This window comes from Alnus glutinosa, chromosome 2, assembly GCF_958979055.1.
Source record: "Alnus glutinosa chromosome 2, dhAlnGlut1.1, whole genome shotgun sequence".
In the NCBI taxonomy this organism is placed as follows: Eukaryota; Viridiplantae; Streptophyta; class Magnoliopsida; order Fagales; family Betulaceae; genus Alnus; species Alnus glutinosa.
In genome coordinates this window covers 23,674,775-23,691,939 of record NC_084887.1, presented here as the reverse complement: position 1 = coordinate 23,691,939, position 17,165 = coordinate 23,674,775, and the positions used below count along the sequence as shown (strand labels likewise).

At 32.8% G+C, this 17,165-nt stretch overlaps 3 protein-coding genes and 1 long non-coding RNA gene across 4 annotated transcripts; 2 read left to right on the top strand and 2 right to left on the bottom strand.

Annotated features, from left to right (window-relative positions):
* Nucleotides 1-710: 710 nt before the first annotated feature.
* LOC133860392 (uncharacterized) lies at nucleotides 711-2,095 on the top strand. Its single transcript, XM_062296009.1, has 2 exons — nucleotides 711-1,270; nucleotides 1,484-2,095. Exons 1-2 carry the CDS (start codon nucleotides 711-713, stop codon nucleotides 1,992-1,994), a joined length of 1,071 nt encoding a protein of 356 aa, XP_062151993.1. The 3' UTR covers nucleotides 1,995-2,095.
* A 495-nt stretch (nucleotides 2,096-2,590) lies between these two features.
* Nucleotides 2,591-3,717, bottom strand: LOC133860391 (glutathione S-transferase T2-like). Its single transcript, XM_062296008.1, has 2 exons — nucleotides 3,274-3,717; nucleotides 2,591-3,181 (listed from the first exon to the last, which is right to left on the bottom strand). Exons 1-2 carry the CDS (start codon nucleotides 3,706-3,708, stop codon nucleotides 2,591-2,593), a joined length of 1,026 nt encoding a protein of 341 aa, XP_062151992.1. The 5' UTR covers nucleotides 3,709-3,717.
* A 1,079-nt stretch (nucleotides 3,718-4,796) lies between these two features.
* On the bottom strand, nucleotides 4,797-5,430 carry LOC133860139 (uncharacterized). Its single transcript, XR_009898871.1, has 3 exons — nucleotides 5,204-5,430; nucleotides 5,022-5,106; nucleotides 4,797-4,818 (listed from the first exon to the last, which is right to left on the bottom strand). It is a non-coding gene; the product is annotated as an uncharacterized LOC133860139 (long non-coding RNA).
* Nucleotides 5,431-9,046: 3,616 nt separating this feature from the next.
* On the top strand, nucleotides 9,047-16,084 carry LOC133861541 (agamous-like MADS-box protein MADS3). The gene is made up of 8 exons (XM_062297325.1): nucleotides 9,047-9,274; nucleotides 12,593-12,677; nucleotides 13,048-13,109; nucleotides 13,259-13,358; nucleotides 14,937-14,978; nucleotides 15,323-15,364; nucleotides 15,549-15,685; nucleotides 15,811-16,084. Exons 1-8 carry the CDS (start codon nucleotides 9,093-9,095, stop codon nucleotides 15,887-15,889), a joined length of 729 nt encoding a protein of 242 aa, XP_062153309.1. The 5' UTR covers nucleotides 9,047-9,092; the 3' UTR covers nucleotides 15,890-16,084.
* The last annotated feature ends 1,081 nt before the right edge of the window (nucleotides 16,085-17,165 follow it).

Below are 17,165 nucleotides of genomic sequence, written 5' to 3'. Positions count from 1 at the left end.
TTTAAAAAAAGGGTCATATTTGTCGACGGTCATTTTATTAAAACAGTCATTTTTATAACGCAAATATTTTAACGGTTATTTTTCTCAAACGGCCATTTTTCTAACAATAATATTTTTCAACTCTATGAAAATCAAACCAAACCCAAACTAAAACCAAGCCCAGATTTGTTAATGAAAATAATCCTTTATCAATCAACTGATGAAACAGAAACTCTACTTCACCCAATTTCCCAAACATGTATTGCCCATTTATCAAAAAACGAAATGGATTGGATCTCTCGTTGCCCATATTACGAGAATATGCCTCTCTAGAATTGCTCCATGTTTTTAATAGTCCATTTTCTCAACAGAACACTACAATAACGGGTCATCTTTGGAGCTTGCATTGCCCATTTATTACGAGAATATGCCTTTCTAGAATTGCTCCATATTTTTAGTAGTCAATTTTTCCAACAGAACACTACAATAACGGGTCATCGACTGCTCATCCCATTGACATGCTCATATTATTCTTAGGGATATTATAAAAATATTTTTTATTCATACTAATTAATTTTACTATAAATTACCCAGCCAAAGTTTGGCATGCCAGAGAAAGCTGTGATCCATGAGTTTCCTCCGTTAATTGTCCAATATTGCCTCGCATTTTTATGAAAAAATCAGGCTTCTTTTTCACAATTCTCTAAACGTTTCCTTTTTCTACTCTTTTTATGGATCTTTCTTTTACAATTTTTGACTCTTCATCTTCCGATGACGAGTTGGATATCATTTTGGCCTTTTCTGTTGAAGAAGAACGGTTGCGTGATGAAAGAGGCGCAACATCGCGCCTTGGTACTGTTCAACGCCGTAGGTTCATCCAGCGTAATTCTTTGGAAGGCCACCAACGTCTTTTCTTAGATTATTTTGCAGAATCGCCAGTCTATTCTCCTACGAAATTTCGAAGAAGGTTTCGAATGCAACGTTCTCTGTTTAATCGTATTCAAACTGCGATAGAAGCTCATGAACCATATTTCGTCCAACAAAGAGATGCTGCTAAAAAACTCGGACATTCTTCCCTTCAAAAGATAACTGCCGCACTTAGAATGCTCGCTTATGGAGTATCAGGTGATTTTATGGATGAATATTTGAGGATTGCAGAAAACACTGCAACACAGTGTTTACAATATTTTGTTAAATCAGTAATTTCCATTTATTATGACAAGTACTTGAGGTCACCAAATAGCAATGATATATCTAGACTACTAGAGGTGAATGCAAGACGTGGATTTCCAGGGATGTTGGGGAGCATCGATTGTATGCATTGGAAATGGAAGAATTGTCCAAAAGCATGGGCAGGTATGTTTTCTGGTCATATTCATGAACCAACAATTATTTTGGAAGCTGTGGCGTCATATGATCTTTGGATATGGCACGCATTTTTTGGGTTGCCAGGATCCCATAATGATATCAACGTGTTAGAACATTCTTCTTTATTTACTGAGCTCGCTGGAGGGCGTGCTCCTCCAGTGAACTACTCAATCAACGGTAATGATTACACAAAGGGATATTATTTGGCTGATGGTATATATCCTTCATGGTCAACATTTGTAAAAACAATTCATGCTCCGCTAGGAAATAAGAGAAAACATTTTGCAAAAAATCAAGAGTCAGCAAGGAAAGATGTAGAACGTGCATTTGGAGTGCTTCAAGCACGATTTGCTATTGTGCGAGGACCTGCGCGTTCTTTTGATCATGAAATGCTTAAAAACATCATGATAGCGTGCATAATATTGCATAACATGATTGTTGAAGATGAGCGACATCTATACCTCGGAGCAGATGATTTTGTTTACGATCAAATTGATGAAAGTCTTTACGAACCAGTGCCACACACTACGAATCAACAACTTACGGACTTCATTGAACGTCATCATCACATTAGAGATAGAGGAACTCATTCTCAACTACAAACAGACCTCATTGAGCATTTATGGCAAATACATAGCCAATCGTAATTTTAAATTTCATTTCATATGAAATTTGAGGATTATTGGGTCAATGCTAATGGTTGTTGCTGTTTTGATTTCTAGGATAATTTCTTAATTTGTCTATTTCAGTTTTGTGTTTCTGAATATGGGGTTCACGATTATATAGGATTATGTTATAATTTTTTCTTTGCTAAACCCCCCTTCTCCACCCAAAAAATAAAAAAATAAATAAAATAAAATTTGATTGGGGCTTCCGGTTTTATTTTACCCAATTCACTAGTACCAGATGTAGCCTTGGTTTATTTAATTTTTTTTTTTTGGTAAATCCTGAAAAATTAGTTTGGTATTAATTGCATAGATGTACATTTTATTTTGACCTGATCATGTTTATTTATGATTTCTATGGGATCTTAGGTGTGTTTGGAATTATTTGGCTCTCTATTTGGGGCATTTCTATACAATTTGTTTTTTCGCTTTTACAATATGAAAGCCACCTTGACTATAATAAAAGAGTTGGCCTAGGAATAAATAATACAATCTAACTATTTAGTCCACAACAAAGACTTTGAACAAAATACAGAACACAAAATACATCAAATACATGTAAAAGCATTTAGTCAATCTCAAATGGGAATAACCGTACGTTTTTCAATTATTTCCATTTGACGTGAACGAAAATATGTGGCTCTCATTGGAGACATGCTGCTTGTATCCATACTCATAATTTCTCTGTCCTCTCTTAATTGCTCTATCTCAAGTCTTTTCTTACTAAGAATATCAGCCTCTTTTTCCCTTTCCTCTCTTGCTTGCTCAAACACAAGCCTTTCTTTTGTAAGACGAATATACTCTTGTCGTTCTTCAATTCTCTGATCATGAGATTTCTTCTTTTCTTCCTTCATACCATTAATTACCTCTGCAAGATTCGCAGACATTTGGTCTTGCCTCCTTCGTGTTCTCTCTCTCTCTTTTTGGGCCTTCTTGCCAATTGGCCTCTCCAAATCTACAATCACTGATGGAGACCCATTGTCGTCCCCTAAATGTATTGAATCTGGAGTATAAGAAGATTCCTGTGCAACTGTTTTCCTTTTCCTTTTTTTGACTCCTTCGGACACAGTTTGTTTCCATTTTGGATGAAATCTCAATATATTCCAACAATGTTGAAAATTAAATGAGCCACCGTGGATACTGTGATACATCACCTTCGCTTCCTCAATCTGAAAAATTACCAAAAATTTCAATAATTTAAATATTTATACTAATTAATCCATTGGTTCATTGACTTTAAGTTATAACAATTTATCCGTACCTTATCTTGTTCGGTAACGCCACTTGGATGCCTTGTTTCGATTTGAGCTAAACATCCACAAAACTTGTTGGTGGCAACTTGGATCGTTGACCACCGATTCGTTAAAGAGTTCACAGAACGTTCACAATAGTTGGGCTTCTTATGTTCATCATACTCCGCATGAACTCTCATCCAAAATTTTGAAGCTTTTTGATCGATACCATGAATTGCGTCCATACTAGTAGTGAGCCAAGCCGATACTAGTACGTTATCTTCTTCCACACTAAAGTTTCCTTTTCGTGGAGTTTTTTTAGTAGTGGATTCCGTTTGAGGTTGGAGTTGAGTGCCTTGGGAATCAATGTTCTCATGAAAAGAAGCCGGCGTCGTATATGCATTGTAACCATATTCTCCCTCATGCATGAGAGGAACGAAGAATGTATCGTCATTTAAATCCATCCTTCAAAAGTTGTTGCTGGAGGTGAAATCAAATTAAACATGAGCATAAGTCAGGAATTTAATAGACACAAGCTGAAGAAAAATGGTAAAATTTCTTCAATATTACTAAGCAAGCTTTCTTTCTCACCTTCACCTTGGAATTTAACAGACACAAGCGTTGTTTCCTATTTGAACTTGTAACCTACAACAACTCACACAGTTAAGATTGAATCGCACCAAATGGAAGGTGAAGCTACAAGATCTAAATTACTAAACCATCAGTATCAAAGTGAACGAAATAATCAGATTTGTACATTTCCACGATATAACAGATTTCTAGATTTCCACGATTTATATCGTGATTTCAAGAGCAGGGAGAATAGCAACCTAACTCCGAATCGTAAACAAAATGAAAGCAATTAGATCAACCAAGACTAAACCAGATCAACGAAAATTACGCACGAAGTCACTAAACGTTTCAATTTTTGATTGCTACTAACACCAAACGCATTCATCATTGAAACAAAATAGCAATGCGTAAACAGATCTGGAACCTGAACGACTAATCAGACAGGTGTAATATACAAAACTGAGAATTCAAATTGAAATTGAAATTATTTTCGAAAGTAAAGATAACAAATAAAAATAAAGTGATTGTCAATTGGCATTTTCAAGGGACTCTGTTTGAAACAGAAACAAGAAACAGAGGTATAACATTTAGGCATTTTCAAGGGATTTTTTTTTTTCCCCTCTTGTACGTCATCATCTGATAAGTCACTTTCAAGAAGCTTATACAAATATAAAGAACTAAATAAATGAAAACTCAGCTCCATCACAAACCAATAAATAGCTCAACAGTTACAGAAAAAAAAGGGGGAAAAAATGAATTTGACAGAAAAAGTAAATAACAACAAACACACACAACACTTCGCAAGTTCCACTATTCAGCAACCAAAATCATATATCAGGCTTCATTTCATTTGCAAGTGCTAAAATTCAAACTACCAATAAGTCCAATGCAATGTAATCTTCCAAACGTAGTTCACACTTCCCATTCAAGCAAGTGGGCAGCTCTACCTAACTCAATGTAAAGGCTTGAACTGAACAGCTCTAAATCCTCATTTCCCGTCACTGTTCGTCTAACCCAGAAAACCCAAAACAAATATAAAATCAAAACCATGCTAGAACTCATAGATCGGCCACATAAATCATCCGGTTGTTAAAAATCACATAAACCACGCTAGAACCCAAAAATCATCCTTCAATCAGCTCCTAAACATAACTAATTACAATAATTTAATCAAACATTAATCGGGAAAAAGAGAATAACTCACGTTTACGCCCGATAGCCCAGACGTTGAGGTCTTATGCTTCAACTACCCATCATCCAATCTTCCAAAGCACCAAACACCAAGATTCCTGCATCAAAACAGAGAAGAGAGCCCATAGAGCGTGAGAAATCAGTAACAAGCGAGAGAGAGAGAGAGAGAGAGAGAGAGAGAGAGAGAGAGAAGACCTTCAGAGACAGAGAGAAGATGGGGAATGAAAATGAGCTCAAAACTTCAGATGAATCAGATGGAGACAGAGAGACGCAGAGAGGAGAAAAGAAGCGGGAGAGAAGATGAGGGAAATGGAAAGTTGGAGGGAAAGGAAAAAGTGGAGGAAAAGGAAACTGTAGCGTTAAGTCGTGCAACGCTGCAAGTAGCGCCCACTATTTACGGAATTAAGGGAAATGTATTTTAGAGTAGGAATACATAATCCGATGGAGTACATTTTTAACACTTTTATTATCTATTCTAGCTTAAAGTTAAAAATACATAAGCCATTGGGAGTGCTCTTACAAAAGAAATTAGAAAAAAGAGAGAAGGCTGCTAACTACCTTTTTCGGACAAAGGAAGCCTCACGACCACCTTTGTTGGATAGAGATGATATATAGTGCGCGGCGCGCGCAACCACTCCAACTAAATAGGGCTAATTGAATAACCAGCCGTATCCTTGTTAGAAGTTGCTACACAACCATCAAAACTGACCAACCCAACTAGATTGGAGTGGCTGCTAAACCACCGCAACATGATATGGGTGACCACATGGCCACCCTAATTGGATAGGGGTGGCCATGCAGCAATTCTTTTAGTGGCTCCACACCTACATGTGGTTTCTCAAAATATGTATAGTATTTGTTTCTTTGAAAATCCATAACACTTTCCAAAAACTTTATCAAAAGTTTTATAAAAATATATGTGGTGCAGTTTTTTCAAAATTTCAGATTTAATTTCAAATTTTTCCACAGAAAAGAGAAAGTGCCATTAATTTTGGACTATTGAAAAATTACTGCACATAAACTTTAAATTATGGACCATTTCAGATTTAGTTTTTTTTTACAGCACCTAATTCAAATCCTTTAAACTTTATACTACATTAAAAAAATAAAAAAAAATTAAAATACAAAAAAATACTTTTGAAAATATTTAACAGGGACCAAAAAATAATTATGTCTTTTCCTAGAGAATCGAGATACTATTCATACTCTTACTTTCACCCTATCATTTTTACACTTTATCATACCTTTTAAAATTATTATTAAATTTGAAATAATTATTATTAAATTAAAAATATTAATTTTGTAATAATTTTAAAAGCTAGTTGAGAAAATATGGAAACAAGAAGGCGAGAGCAAAGAAGGCGAGAGTGTGTATGATTACTCATCTTACTAATAATTATCTCTTGCACTGGAATTCATAAAAGCTTCCAGACGTGTCACGATCTAACTGATGGAAAGTTTCGTATTGTACCCAGTTTTCATACTTTTTTGATGGAAGTTTCCTCCGGTAACCAGTGTCAGGTTATCTTTACACAAGAAAGTGTCACACATCAAAAGTGACACACATCATGGTCAAATTCATTGGGCTCATTATTCGCTTTTAAAGAAACCGCTGAAAAGGTGAAAAATAAATAAAAATTGACAACTTAATAAAATAAAATAAAAAGGATAGAATGAAACTTTCTCCTTAGACGATTGAGATATAATAAAATTACAATTTTTACATAATTATTTCACAATTTTAAGATACATCGAGTGAAACTTACGAATGAAATTCATGTGCATGGGTTCCACCCTATATGTTTTAATTGTAAAATAGTTGTGCAATATGAATTGTGTATGAATTGTTTTCCTCAACCATATGTATATTAGGATGAATGTTAGAGCATCTCATGGTGTACATCTTAAATGATATAGATGTAATTAAAAAATTACATTTATGTCCTTTTAGATGGCATTGATACAATTTTTTAATCAAAAAAATTACATCTATGCCGTTCTAAATGTACATCAAGAAAACACCAGGAGATACTCTAACATTCTTCATATATTAGAGCATTATCAATAACTTAGTCATTTTTACCTTTAGGCTAAAACGACTAATCATTTTACTAAAAAGTTTCTCCATCTTATTAGACAAATTAAATGCAAAATATTCTCACATGCATCTCTATTTTTTTTTTTTTTTGTTTCTCTTTCTTTTCACTCTCTCTCACCAAAACTCATTTACGCTATAACAATATTCTAATGTATCTTCGAATCTGAGAAATTGTATTTCAGAGTATGTCTAACTATATGATAAAATCTATGTTTGGCATTTTAAGGTCACAGTCATACGTACGAACCACCTCAGACAAGAACAAAAAATTTGATGACTTTATAGCAAATAATTATCCAAAATAAAATGTCTTATTGTTGAAAAAATGTCTTAGAATTACAATAAAGAAAGATAAAGAAAGAATAAAAAAAGAATAGTTAAATGATATAGTGAAATGATATAGTGAAATAATAGGTAATCGGACGTATGGTACTTTTTGAAATGACCATTAGTTAAAATAGATAAAGTAAGTTTTGGTTAGCCATTTTACATATAAAAATACAAGGCTATTAAGAATGCTCTTAGAGAGTTTGTAAATAAATTCAACAAAAAGATAAGAAATATGTGCAGTACTGAATGATTCTTAGAAAAAGAGATTAAAAAAAAAAGAAAAGAAATTATACAGCTAGTTTAATATGCTAATGTTCTTTAGAATTGTTTTTTATTTCTTAACAAAAAAGTAAAATAAAAATATTAACAAACAACACAATAAAAAGAAAAAAGTACAACATAAAAATAAAATCAAATACGCAATCAACTTTTAAAAAAGATATGAATTTAATAAATGAGAATAACATTACTCGTAAATCAAATATATACTTGAGTAACTTGATCTTAAAGAAGAATAAAAAAAGAAATTGATATAATTTAACAAAAAGAATGAAGAAGTGTGTTTGGCAAAAGTTTTTTTTAGATGTGTTTTGTTTTTAAATAGTAATAAAAATATGAAGTAGAAATACTTTATATGCAAATTAAATGAAATTTTTTTTTTTGTTATTTAAATAGTAATAGTAAAAATGATTGATGTTAAATAAAAAGTAAAAAAATATATATATATTAAAATATTTTAAAATTAACTGTTTTTTAGAAAGCTAAAAGTAAGGGGAGGGGAGAATTGTCTCATTTAATTTTGAAGAAGAAAGGCAAAGGAAGGAGTAGGGAATGATTTTTTTTTTTTTTTTTTTTTTCCTTTTCTTTGTCTTGTCCTCAAAAGAAAGAAATTTGCCAAACAGTCCTTGATCATGGATCCTCTTAATTAGCTGGCTAGCTGCCTAGCTTCCCGTTGGTGTAACTCGTGAGTGAGTCCAAAGAGCACCACATGTATATGAAAAGTTTGACCATGAAAAAAAAAACGAAAGCGAAGGGGTCATGATCAGTACCTAAGTTAGGTGGTACAAATGGGAACAACACAGACGCTGGGACTCGTTATCATTACCAAAAGATGCAAAAAACCCACCGTACGCAGCTCGACACGTATCACTGCGGCCACTTCCGTCATTCATTCACGTACGCGGGCAGGATCATCCCTAATTATCAAAAGATTAGTCCCCACAACTACCCTCCCTCAGTGAAGGCGTGAGAAGAGAAGAGAAGAGATAGATAGATAGATAGATAGAGAGGAAAAAAGCACGCTAGCTGTAAATATCGTTTTCAGTCAGTGCCTGTAAGTGGAAAGAAATACGACCACAAGAAATATTTGCTCTTAATTTGTAAAGGCAAAAACCACATTTCTTTTACTTTCACTATATTGGGCATCTTTCTATCTCTTTATGTTTTGTAATTAATTTAACACACGCACACACACAAGTGAGAAAGTATTTTGTCATGTCGCATTCTTAACCACCAAGCTTTTTTTAATTTGTGTCTACAAAGGAACAGATTGATTGAGAGAGAGAGAGAAATTAATGGACATATTCATCACTGAGTGAAAGAGAGAGAGAGAGAGAGAGAGAGAGAGAGAGAGAGAGAGAGAGAAAGAGAGAGAGCATGGGGAGAGGCAGAGTGGTGTTGGAGAGGATAGAGAACAAGATCAACCGCCAAGTTACCTTCTCAAAGCGAAGGAACGGTTTGCTCAAGAAAGCCTTCGAGCTTTCCGTTCTGTGTGACGTTGAAGTTGCCCTTATCATCTTCTCCAACCGTGGCAAACTCTCCGAGTTCGGCAGCACTGAGTAACTCTCTCTCTCTCTCTCTCTCTCTCTCTCTCTGTTCTCTTTCATTTCTCTTCTGTTATATATATATATATATATATATTGCAAAATTTTCAACAAGGATTGCTTTGCCTGACTGTGTTATTACAATTAAATTGTGAGAAAGAAAGAAAAGGAGTTTTAGGTTACTTTTTTTCTTTTTTTTCTTGGATTTGCTTGGATTTGCTTCCACTTATTCTGGAAAAAAGTTTTTCGTGTTCTTGTGGATTTCGAACGCGTTTTGGAGGAGAGGAGACGAGTGATGACAGCCAATGGCTTCATGACACGTTCCATCGTCCTTTCTTCTCTCTCATTCTCTTTTCCCGCAGCAAATTGAAGCACAGTGTACGAGTCTATATGTCAAATCGGTCTGACATGTTATTGAGCTAGAAAGAGGGACTCATTATTTTATTTTTATTTTTTAAAAAAAGAGCTTGAGAGAGAAAGAGAGGGGAACTGTGTTTTCTTCTTTCTGCTGGGTACTGTTTTTACGTGAGCAAGGATCGATGTACACTTACAGCTTCTGATTTTCTCTCCGAATTCAAACTCATTCTTTCTTAGGGTATGCAGTTCAAGCTCTTCTCCACTTTAGCAGTAAATCTCATTTCCAGTTTCTCTTTTATTTTTCTTCATGCTCTATGATATATTATAATAATAAAACGAAAATGATTTGAGAATATCTTCTTTATTAATTTGTTGCTATCTAGCTAGGAAGTGATTTAGAGCTGATCCTTTGCTGTACATTAAGAGAGGATGGATGATGAACTGCTTATTGAGCAAGTATAGCTAGGTTCCTACATTATCAAATGTGTAACCCTAAACCAATAAAGTTAAAAGTAATTATGATTTGAACATTGGATCTGCCACTCTAATGCTATATATATATATATATATATATATATATGAATTACCAAGTTTTTAAAGCCATATATATATATATGAATTACCAAGTTTCTAAAACCATATATTTCTTAATGAATCTATTTTCACAGACAAAATGAGAGGTTTAGTAGGCATAGGCTAAGAATGTTTTGTTCTCTTTTTGAAACTCAATCAAGTCTTTGAAATTTTTAATCTAGTTGATCATCAATATACATTAATGCTTTTATAATTTTTTCGTTAAATGATAACTTTTGATAACCTTTTCTAATTTCAAGATGGTACTCTTTTTAATTAACGTTTGTAAAAATTTATTTGACGATCGTTTTTAGTTTTTAAAAATGTGGTGCAATTAATATTGTGAATCATAATAATATTTAGATACCAATTTGTAATTTTTGCATATTTAGGGGTCCCTTAACAGCAAAGATGAAAAGAAATAATTTGCCCTGAATATTTTTAACATAAAACTTTTTACCTTGGAATTAGGAAAAATTTGAGGAAATACCTGGATTTATTATTTCAGTCTTCAGATCTGCTGCCGTACCTTGACTCCTATTTATCATTTAAAAAGTGGTTGGAACATTTAAGCATGGATCTTCTTCTTCATCTTCTTTCTTTTTCTTTTCTTTTTTCAATTTCTTTTCTGAAAAAGTACGGATGAATCCTATTTGTCTTAAAGAAAGTAAGTCCTATTAGGTAATTACATCCAATTTGTCTTAAAGAAAGAATGATAGAGTTTGCCAGTTTGGTAAAGGTTGTTGAGTTGATTTTTTTTTAATTAATAATAAAAAGTAATTAATGTGATATAAAGTAGAAACAATTTGTATAAGAAAGTGAAAAATTTTGTATTGTAATAGATTTTTATTTGAATTGTAATAAAAAATTATTTACGTGATATAAATAGTAAAAAAAAAGAAAGTTAGAATGTTTTGAAGTTGATTTTTTTGGAATAAGTAAAAATAAAGGAGGGGAATTGGTTGTTTGTTGCCAAATACTCCCCAAGTCCTATGGGGTAAGTACATTTTTTTTTTTTTTTTTTTTTACGGATTTAACTTTAGTGCTATAAAAAAATTGTTACACATCTTTTTAATTGTCCAAATTTAATTTCTCTCTTTATTTAGCCTTTGCGCAAAAGGATGATGATCTTGGACTTTAAGACAAACACTTTAGGCATTAATTCAGACAATTTCTTGAACTTGCCTATACAATTCTTTGCCATGTTCTACTATGTTTATACATAGCTTCCATATTCAACTATATTTATCTTAGAATATCTCCAACAGAATAGGTAAATAACTCATAATAGTCAAATTTGACTATTGTGAGCCTTTTTTCATCTCTAGCAAAATAGGCCGAATAGAATTTTTCCTTATAGTTTGAATAGTAAGAGCATTTCCAACATAATAGGCAAATGGTTCATAATAGCCAAATTTGACATTAATGAGCCATTTTTCGTCTCCAGTAGAATAGACAAAATATAAATATTTTTTTCTTCTAGTGTGAATAGTAAATATGATATTCTGCCTATTTACTATTCACACTACAAAAAGTTTTATTATTATTTTATCTCTCCCTTCCCTTCTTTATTTCTCTCTCTCTCCCTCCTTATTTCTTTCACACTTTTTTCCTCACAAAATTATATTTAAATGCAAGTAAAGAGTAGAATAGAGAATCTGTTGGAGAGAATATAGAAAAAATAGTAACTAAAATAGAGAGTTGTACTTTTTTAATAGCTACTTTGATTATTATTGCTGGAGATGCTCTAAATAGGCAGAATAGCCTATTCACTATTCATAATACAAAAAGTTTTTTATTATTTTCTCTGTCTTCATTTCTTTCTTTCACACACACACTCTCTCACTCTTTCTTTCACATTCTCTTTCACACAAAATAATATTTAAAAAAAATAAATAGTAGAATAGAGAATTTGTTCGAGAGAGTATAAAAAAACAATAATTAAAGTAGATAATTGTACTTTTTTCAATAGTTACTTTAGCTATTATTGCTGAAAATGCTTTTAGGCTCCATGCTCGATTTTTACAGTGCTTTTCTTCTTATTGTGGCTCATTTCTTGATTTTAACCCCAATAAACATTGGACCGGGCGATAATTGTTTTACTATTTTTAAGCACTATATTTTATGTTTGGGCCATATTGATGGAGAGCTCATCCTTCGGTGTTTCGTTTCCTTGTAACTCTTTTCCCATATTGAAAAGAAAAAAAAAAAAAAAAAAAAAAAAAAAAAAAAAAAAATAAAAGAAAAGAAAAAAAAAAAAAAAAAATAAAGAGGACTAATCGTATTGTTTGTCAATTTGCTTTCTGCTTGCAAGGTTATTAGTCTTTGTTAATATCAATTTTGCACTTGTAAATTCTGTAATTATAAACATTCAACTAACTTTTGTTTATTAATTATTATCAGTGTGGACAAAATCCTTGAGCGGTACCGCCAATGTTGTTACTCACTAGATCGAGACAACAAAGTTGATGATGAACAAGGAGCCCAGGTTTCTTCTTCATCTTCCTTCTTCTTCCAAGTAATGTCCTATCAATGACTTGTAAGGCTTCAGAAAGAGAGATTGGGGGGGAGATGGCCGGAACTCTCTTTCTGTGTGTATATCGATCCGTTGAATAAACCTATGCTTTGCTCATTGCTTAATTACTCCATAGGAAGTCTCTCCAAACCCCACCCTCAACAAGAGAAAATCAAATTTCAATGATTATAATTAATTTGAGAAAGCCATCGAAGTTCTTATATATATATATATATATATATATATATACATACTTAATTAATTAATGTTCTAATTTTCACTGATTCATAAAAAATAATAATAATAATAATAATTAATGTTCTACTTTTGTTGTTCTATGTAGATCTCATATGGGGAGGTCTCAAGGTTACGGGCCAAGTATGAATGCCTTCAGCGCTCAGAAAGGTTGATTAATACCCAAATTTCCACTCATTAAGCATCATATGAAATGTAGCTTAATTTGTTTTAGTATCGTTATAGAGATTAAAAAAAATATATCTTTCTCTCTGAGTATATAAGTTAATTAATGTCACTTACGTACATATCTTTTTAAGGCATCTGCATGGAGAAGAACTTGAACCACTTGGTCTGAAAGAGTTGCAAAATCTTGAGAAGAAGATGGACAGAGCTCTTTTACAAGCTAGAAATCGGAAGGTACGTACGTATCTTTGCACATGAACTCAAACAGATACAATCACAATGTCACGATCATAATTAATCAATTGCATGAACTATTGTAAGCATAACCAATAAAATTACAATCATAAGTTATATAACCAAGTTTCCTCATTTTAGGCTTGGGTAACATAAGTTTTATCAAACACTCCCACACTTTGAGGTATTCCAAGCTAGGCTTAATATCTTTCCAAAGCTCATAAGAAGTTTTACCAATTTTATTATGAAGCAATTTATTATGAAAGAGGAAGTTAGCAGAGTTTATGTCCTTATTTTTTTAATATTCTAAATGCTTGAATATATAGCTGTGTTTTTTGCTCCCTTTTTGCTTTATCTCTCATGATTTCCTTGTTCTAGCTAGATTTTTCTCTTATGTACTTTTATGTACTTAAGTTTGTACTTTTAACTTTTAATGATATTTGAATTACGTATCAAAAATAATTTTATGAAGAGCGGACCCTGCATTTTTTTTTTTATGCATGTAAGATATAAAAAAGAGTGGAATAAAACAAACTAATTACACAAGACACCAAGACAAGTTTACATTCATGTGAGTAGATGATTAAGAAGAAACCAATGTCAAAAGATAGAGAAGTGGTAAACAAATATTTCTTCTGAAATGTGATTCTAAATCTGGTTGAATATATAGACCAATCGTGTATTAGATTACCAGTGACAGACTGCTACCTTTACAAGAATGAACGCCGTCGATCTTCTACACAAGCATTTCCATGCGGGAAAGTGATTGGATTTGTCCCAAAGAATAATATTGTGCAGAAATATTTTATTTTAGGGTTGTGGGTTTCCTCTTTGCCCTTGAAATATCTTGGTCTTTCACTGGGGCTGTTATAAGGCCAAATCTATTTGGAATAGTGTTGTTGAAAAGATTAAGCGACGGTTAGTTAGCTGGAAGCGGATATATCAGTCTAAGAGTGGTAGGTTTACCCTCATAAACATTACTTTTTCCAATCTTCTTACCTACTTCTGGTCTTTTTTTCCTATTTGTGCTAGTGTGACAAATTGTATAGAGAAGCTCCATCGAAATTTTTTATGGGTGAGTTAGGTGAAAATTTCAAATATCACTTGGTTAGTTAATACAAAATTTGCTGTCCTATTTCTGAAGGAGTGTGAAATTCAGAATTTGAAGATATTTAATAAGGCCCTTTTAAAAAAGTAGTTGTAGCGTTATATGCACGAGAGAGAGGCACAGTGAAAAATTATTGTGAATGCTAAATTTGGTAGTGAACGGGAGTGGGTGGTGCTATGTTGATCCAAAGGGGTAGATTTATAATTTTTTTTTTTTTTTAAAAAAAAGATTTATTTTAGGTTTTTGACCTAGATATTAATATGAATTCCTAGTCCTATACCAACTGTCCAATCACAAAAAGTTCTGATATTTTGTAACGTACGGATTGTAACGTGTTCTATCTTATAAGCACCTGCTTTTTAATCATAGCCTTGTTTCCACTGAAGCTTTTATAATGGGAATCTTTTTATCAATCTGTCCAGATGATAAGGCTACCATTATTAAAAATCAATTTTCTTCTCTAAATGCAGACGCAGGTGATGTTAGAACGATTAGAAGAACTACGCAAACAGGTAATTACCTGGCATTCAAAATCAAGACCACATATATATATATATATAGCTTTGTTTTCATTAATTGGTTCTGACGCTCTGAGTGAAAATTTGTTGGATTAGGATAATCCGAAAAACCTAAACCTGCCAAAACAACCGTTAGAGTTGAGATAATTAATTCTTTTTTTTTTTTTTTTTCCTTTATTTATCAACCCAATAAATGTATATAGCATTGCAAAGAAATGTGATAAACTACTGTCATAGAAGTGTATCTTATCACTAATTAACACTTAACAACTACTAAAAAAGATAATAAAGTGCCACATAACAATATCATTCCCTTTGCTTTTTGCATACACTGGCAGGAGCACCATCTAGGCGAAATGAACAAACAGCTCAAGTCCAAGGTAATTTGCCCCATGAATTACTTCTGGCCGTGTTATGGAATACGTACATATATAATAGTTAATTGACATGATTATATATATATATATATATATATATATATATGTGTGTGTGTGTGTGTGTGTGTGTGTGTGTGTGTGTGTGTGTGTGTGTGTGTGTGTGTTTAAATAATATTGAAAATTGCAGCTTGAGGAAAAACGTCAACTTGTTGATCAAGATATTCAAGAGCCAGGAAATCGTGCCACAGTAGCGCGAGGAAAACGTCTTAATGTGCCCATTTCACACACCAATCACGCAGAACCAGAACCCAACTTACAGATGGGGTACGTACGTACGTACTTACGTAGTGATTAAGTTCTTTGCTGATTTCATGCAAAATTGCTTAAGAATTTTGCAAGCAAGATATTAGATATGTGTGATAGAAATGTGATTTAATTAAAACGTACAGGTTCAACCAGGAAGCAGCAGCAATGGAGACAATGACATTAGCCGGTGGGAGTGGCCGCAACCAGGCTTGGCTTCTTTGAAGTTCCCACAAGCTTTCCGGCCGACGAGTGCTTGCATGCATGTGTATCATAGTTTAATGTGAGCAGCTAGAACCTGCTTGCTTCGAATTGATGCCTCTTATTGTGTGATTGTAATTACAATATTTATTGAACCATTTGAACCAACTGATCATGAATAATTAAAGCATATATCTATGAATTAATGTTTGCGATATAATAAGGAACATGCTTTGATGGTCACTACTTCTTAAACATTGCTCTATTATTCCTTGGAACTCGAACGGTGTTTAGGTTTTGTTTGTTTAGGTGTAAAATATTTTTAAAAGAATAATTTTTTTCAGAAAAAGCTTCTTTAGATCATCGATGGACGATTGTTTTATTTGTGAATTCCAATAATAGAGGAATAATTCGTGATCGATCAATCTGTCACCTACCTTTGCCAAAAGTTGTGAATTTTTAACCTGAATTATCTCCAGTTAATAAGAAAGTTAACGTGATAGTGATAAATAGCACTTTTTATATTATTCCGATTGTGGGCAATTTTCAAAAGATCAGTTCTCAAAATTTCTTTTCCAACTCCTCCTGACTATGATTCCAAACCCAGCGGTACCCATTGGCCATTGTGCCACCAAGATTTATCCGATATGACATACACAGAAAATTCTTTTTCCTCTCTCTCTCTCTCTCTCTCTCTCTCTCTCTTTCTAATCATATATATGCAACGAAAATGCAGAACTTTATCTTTATGGAATTCATTAATTTAATTAACAGGTTCTTATGTATAATCGATTTTGCAATCATAATTTCGAAGTTTAAAAATTTTGTTAAAAAACAAACAAAAAAAAAATTACGTGCTGATTTAGAAACCAAAACAAAATAATAAAAGAGAGAATGGATACGACACGTAATTAATTAGTTAAGAATCAGAATCGTGTACTCTTTTGTTGGTTTCAGGTTTGTACATTTGGGCCCCAACTCGATCATATCAACAATTTATTAGGGTTGTTATAGGGTAATAGGTAAAAAGCAAAACATCTTCGGATTCCCGATAAGACATCACTGTTTGCGATATTAAAAACGACATGATTGTTCGTATTCTTTAAACATCACTTTTTCCACTTGTGCCCTACCATACCTGCATCAGTCTATTTTAATTATTAGGAGGCCTCATAAATGTCAACATCGTTGAAAATAGACAGCAAGATGTCATTGAGATGGATGTTGCAAATGTGCGTTTATTTCTACGCTAAAACATACAACAAATTAAAATCGGTTAACTTTTTGTGTTATCGGGTGT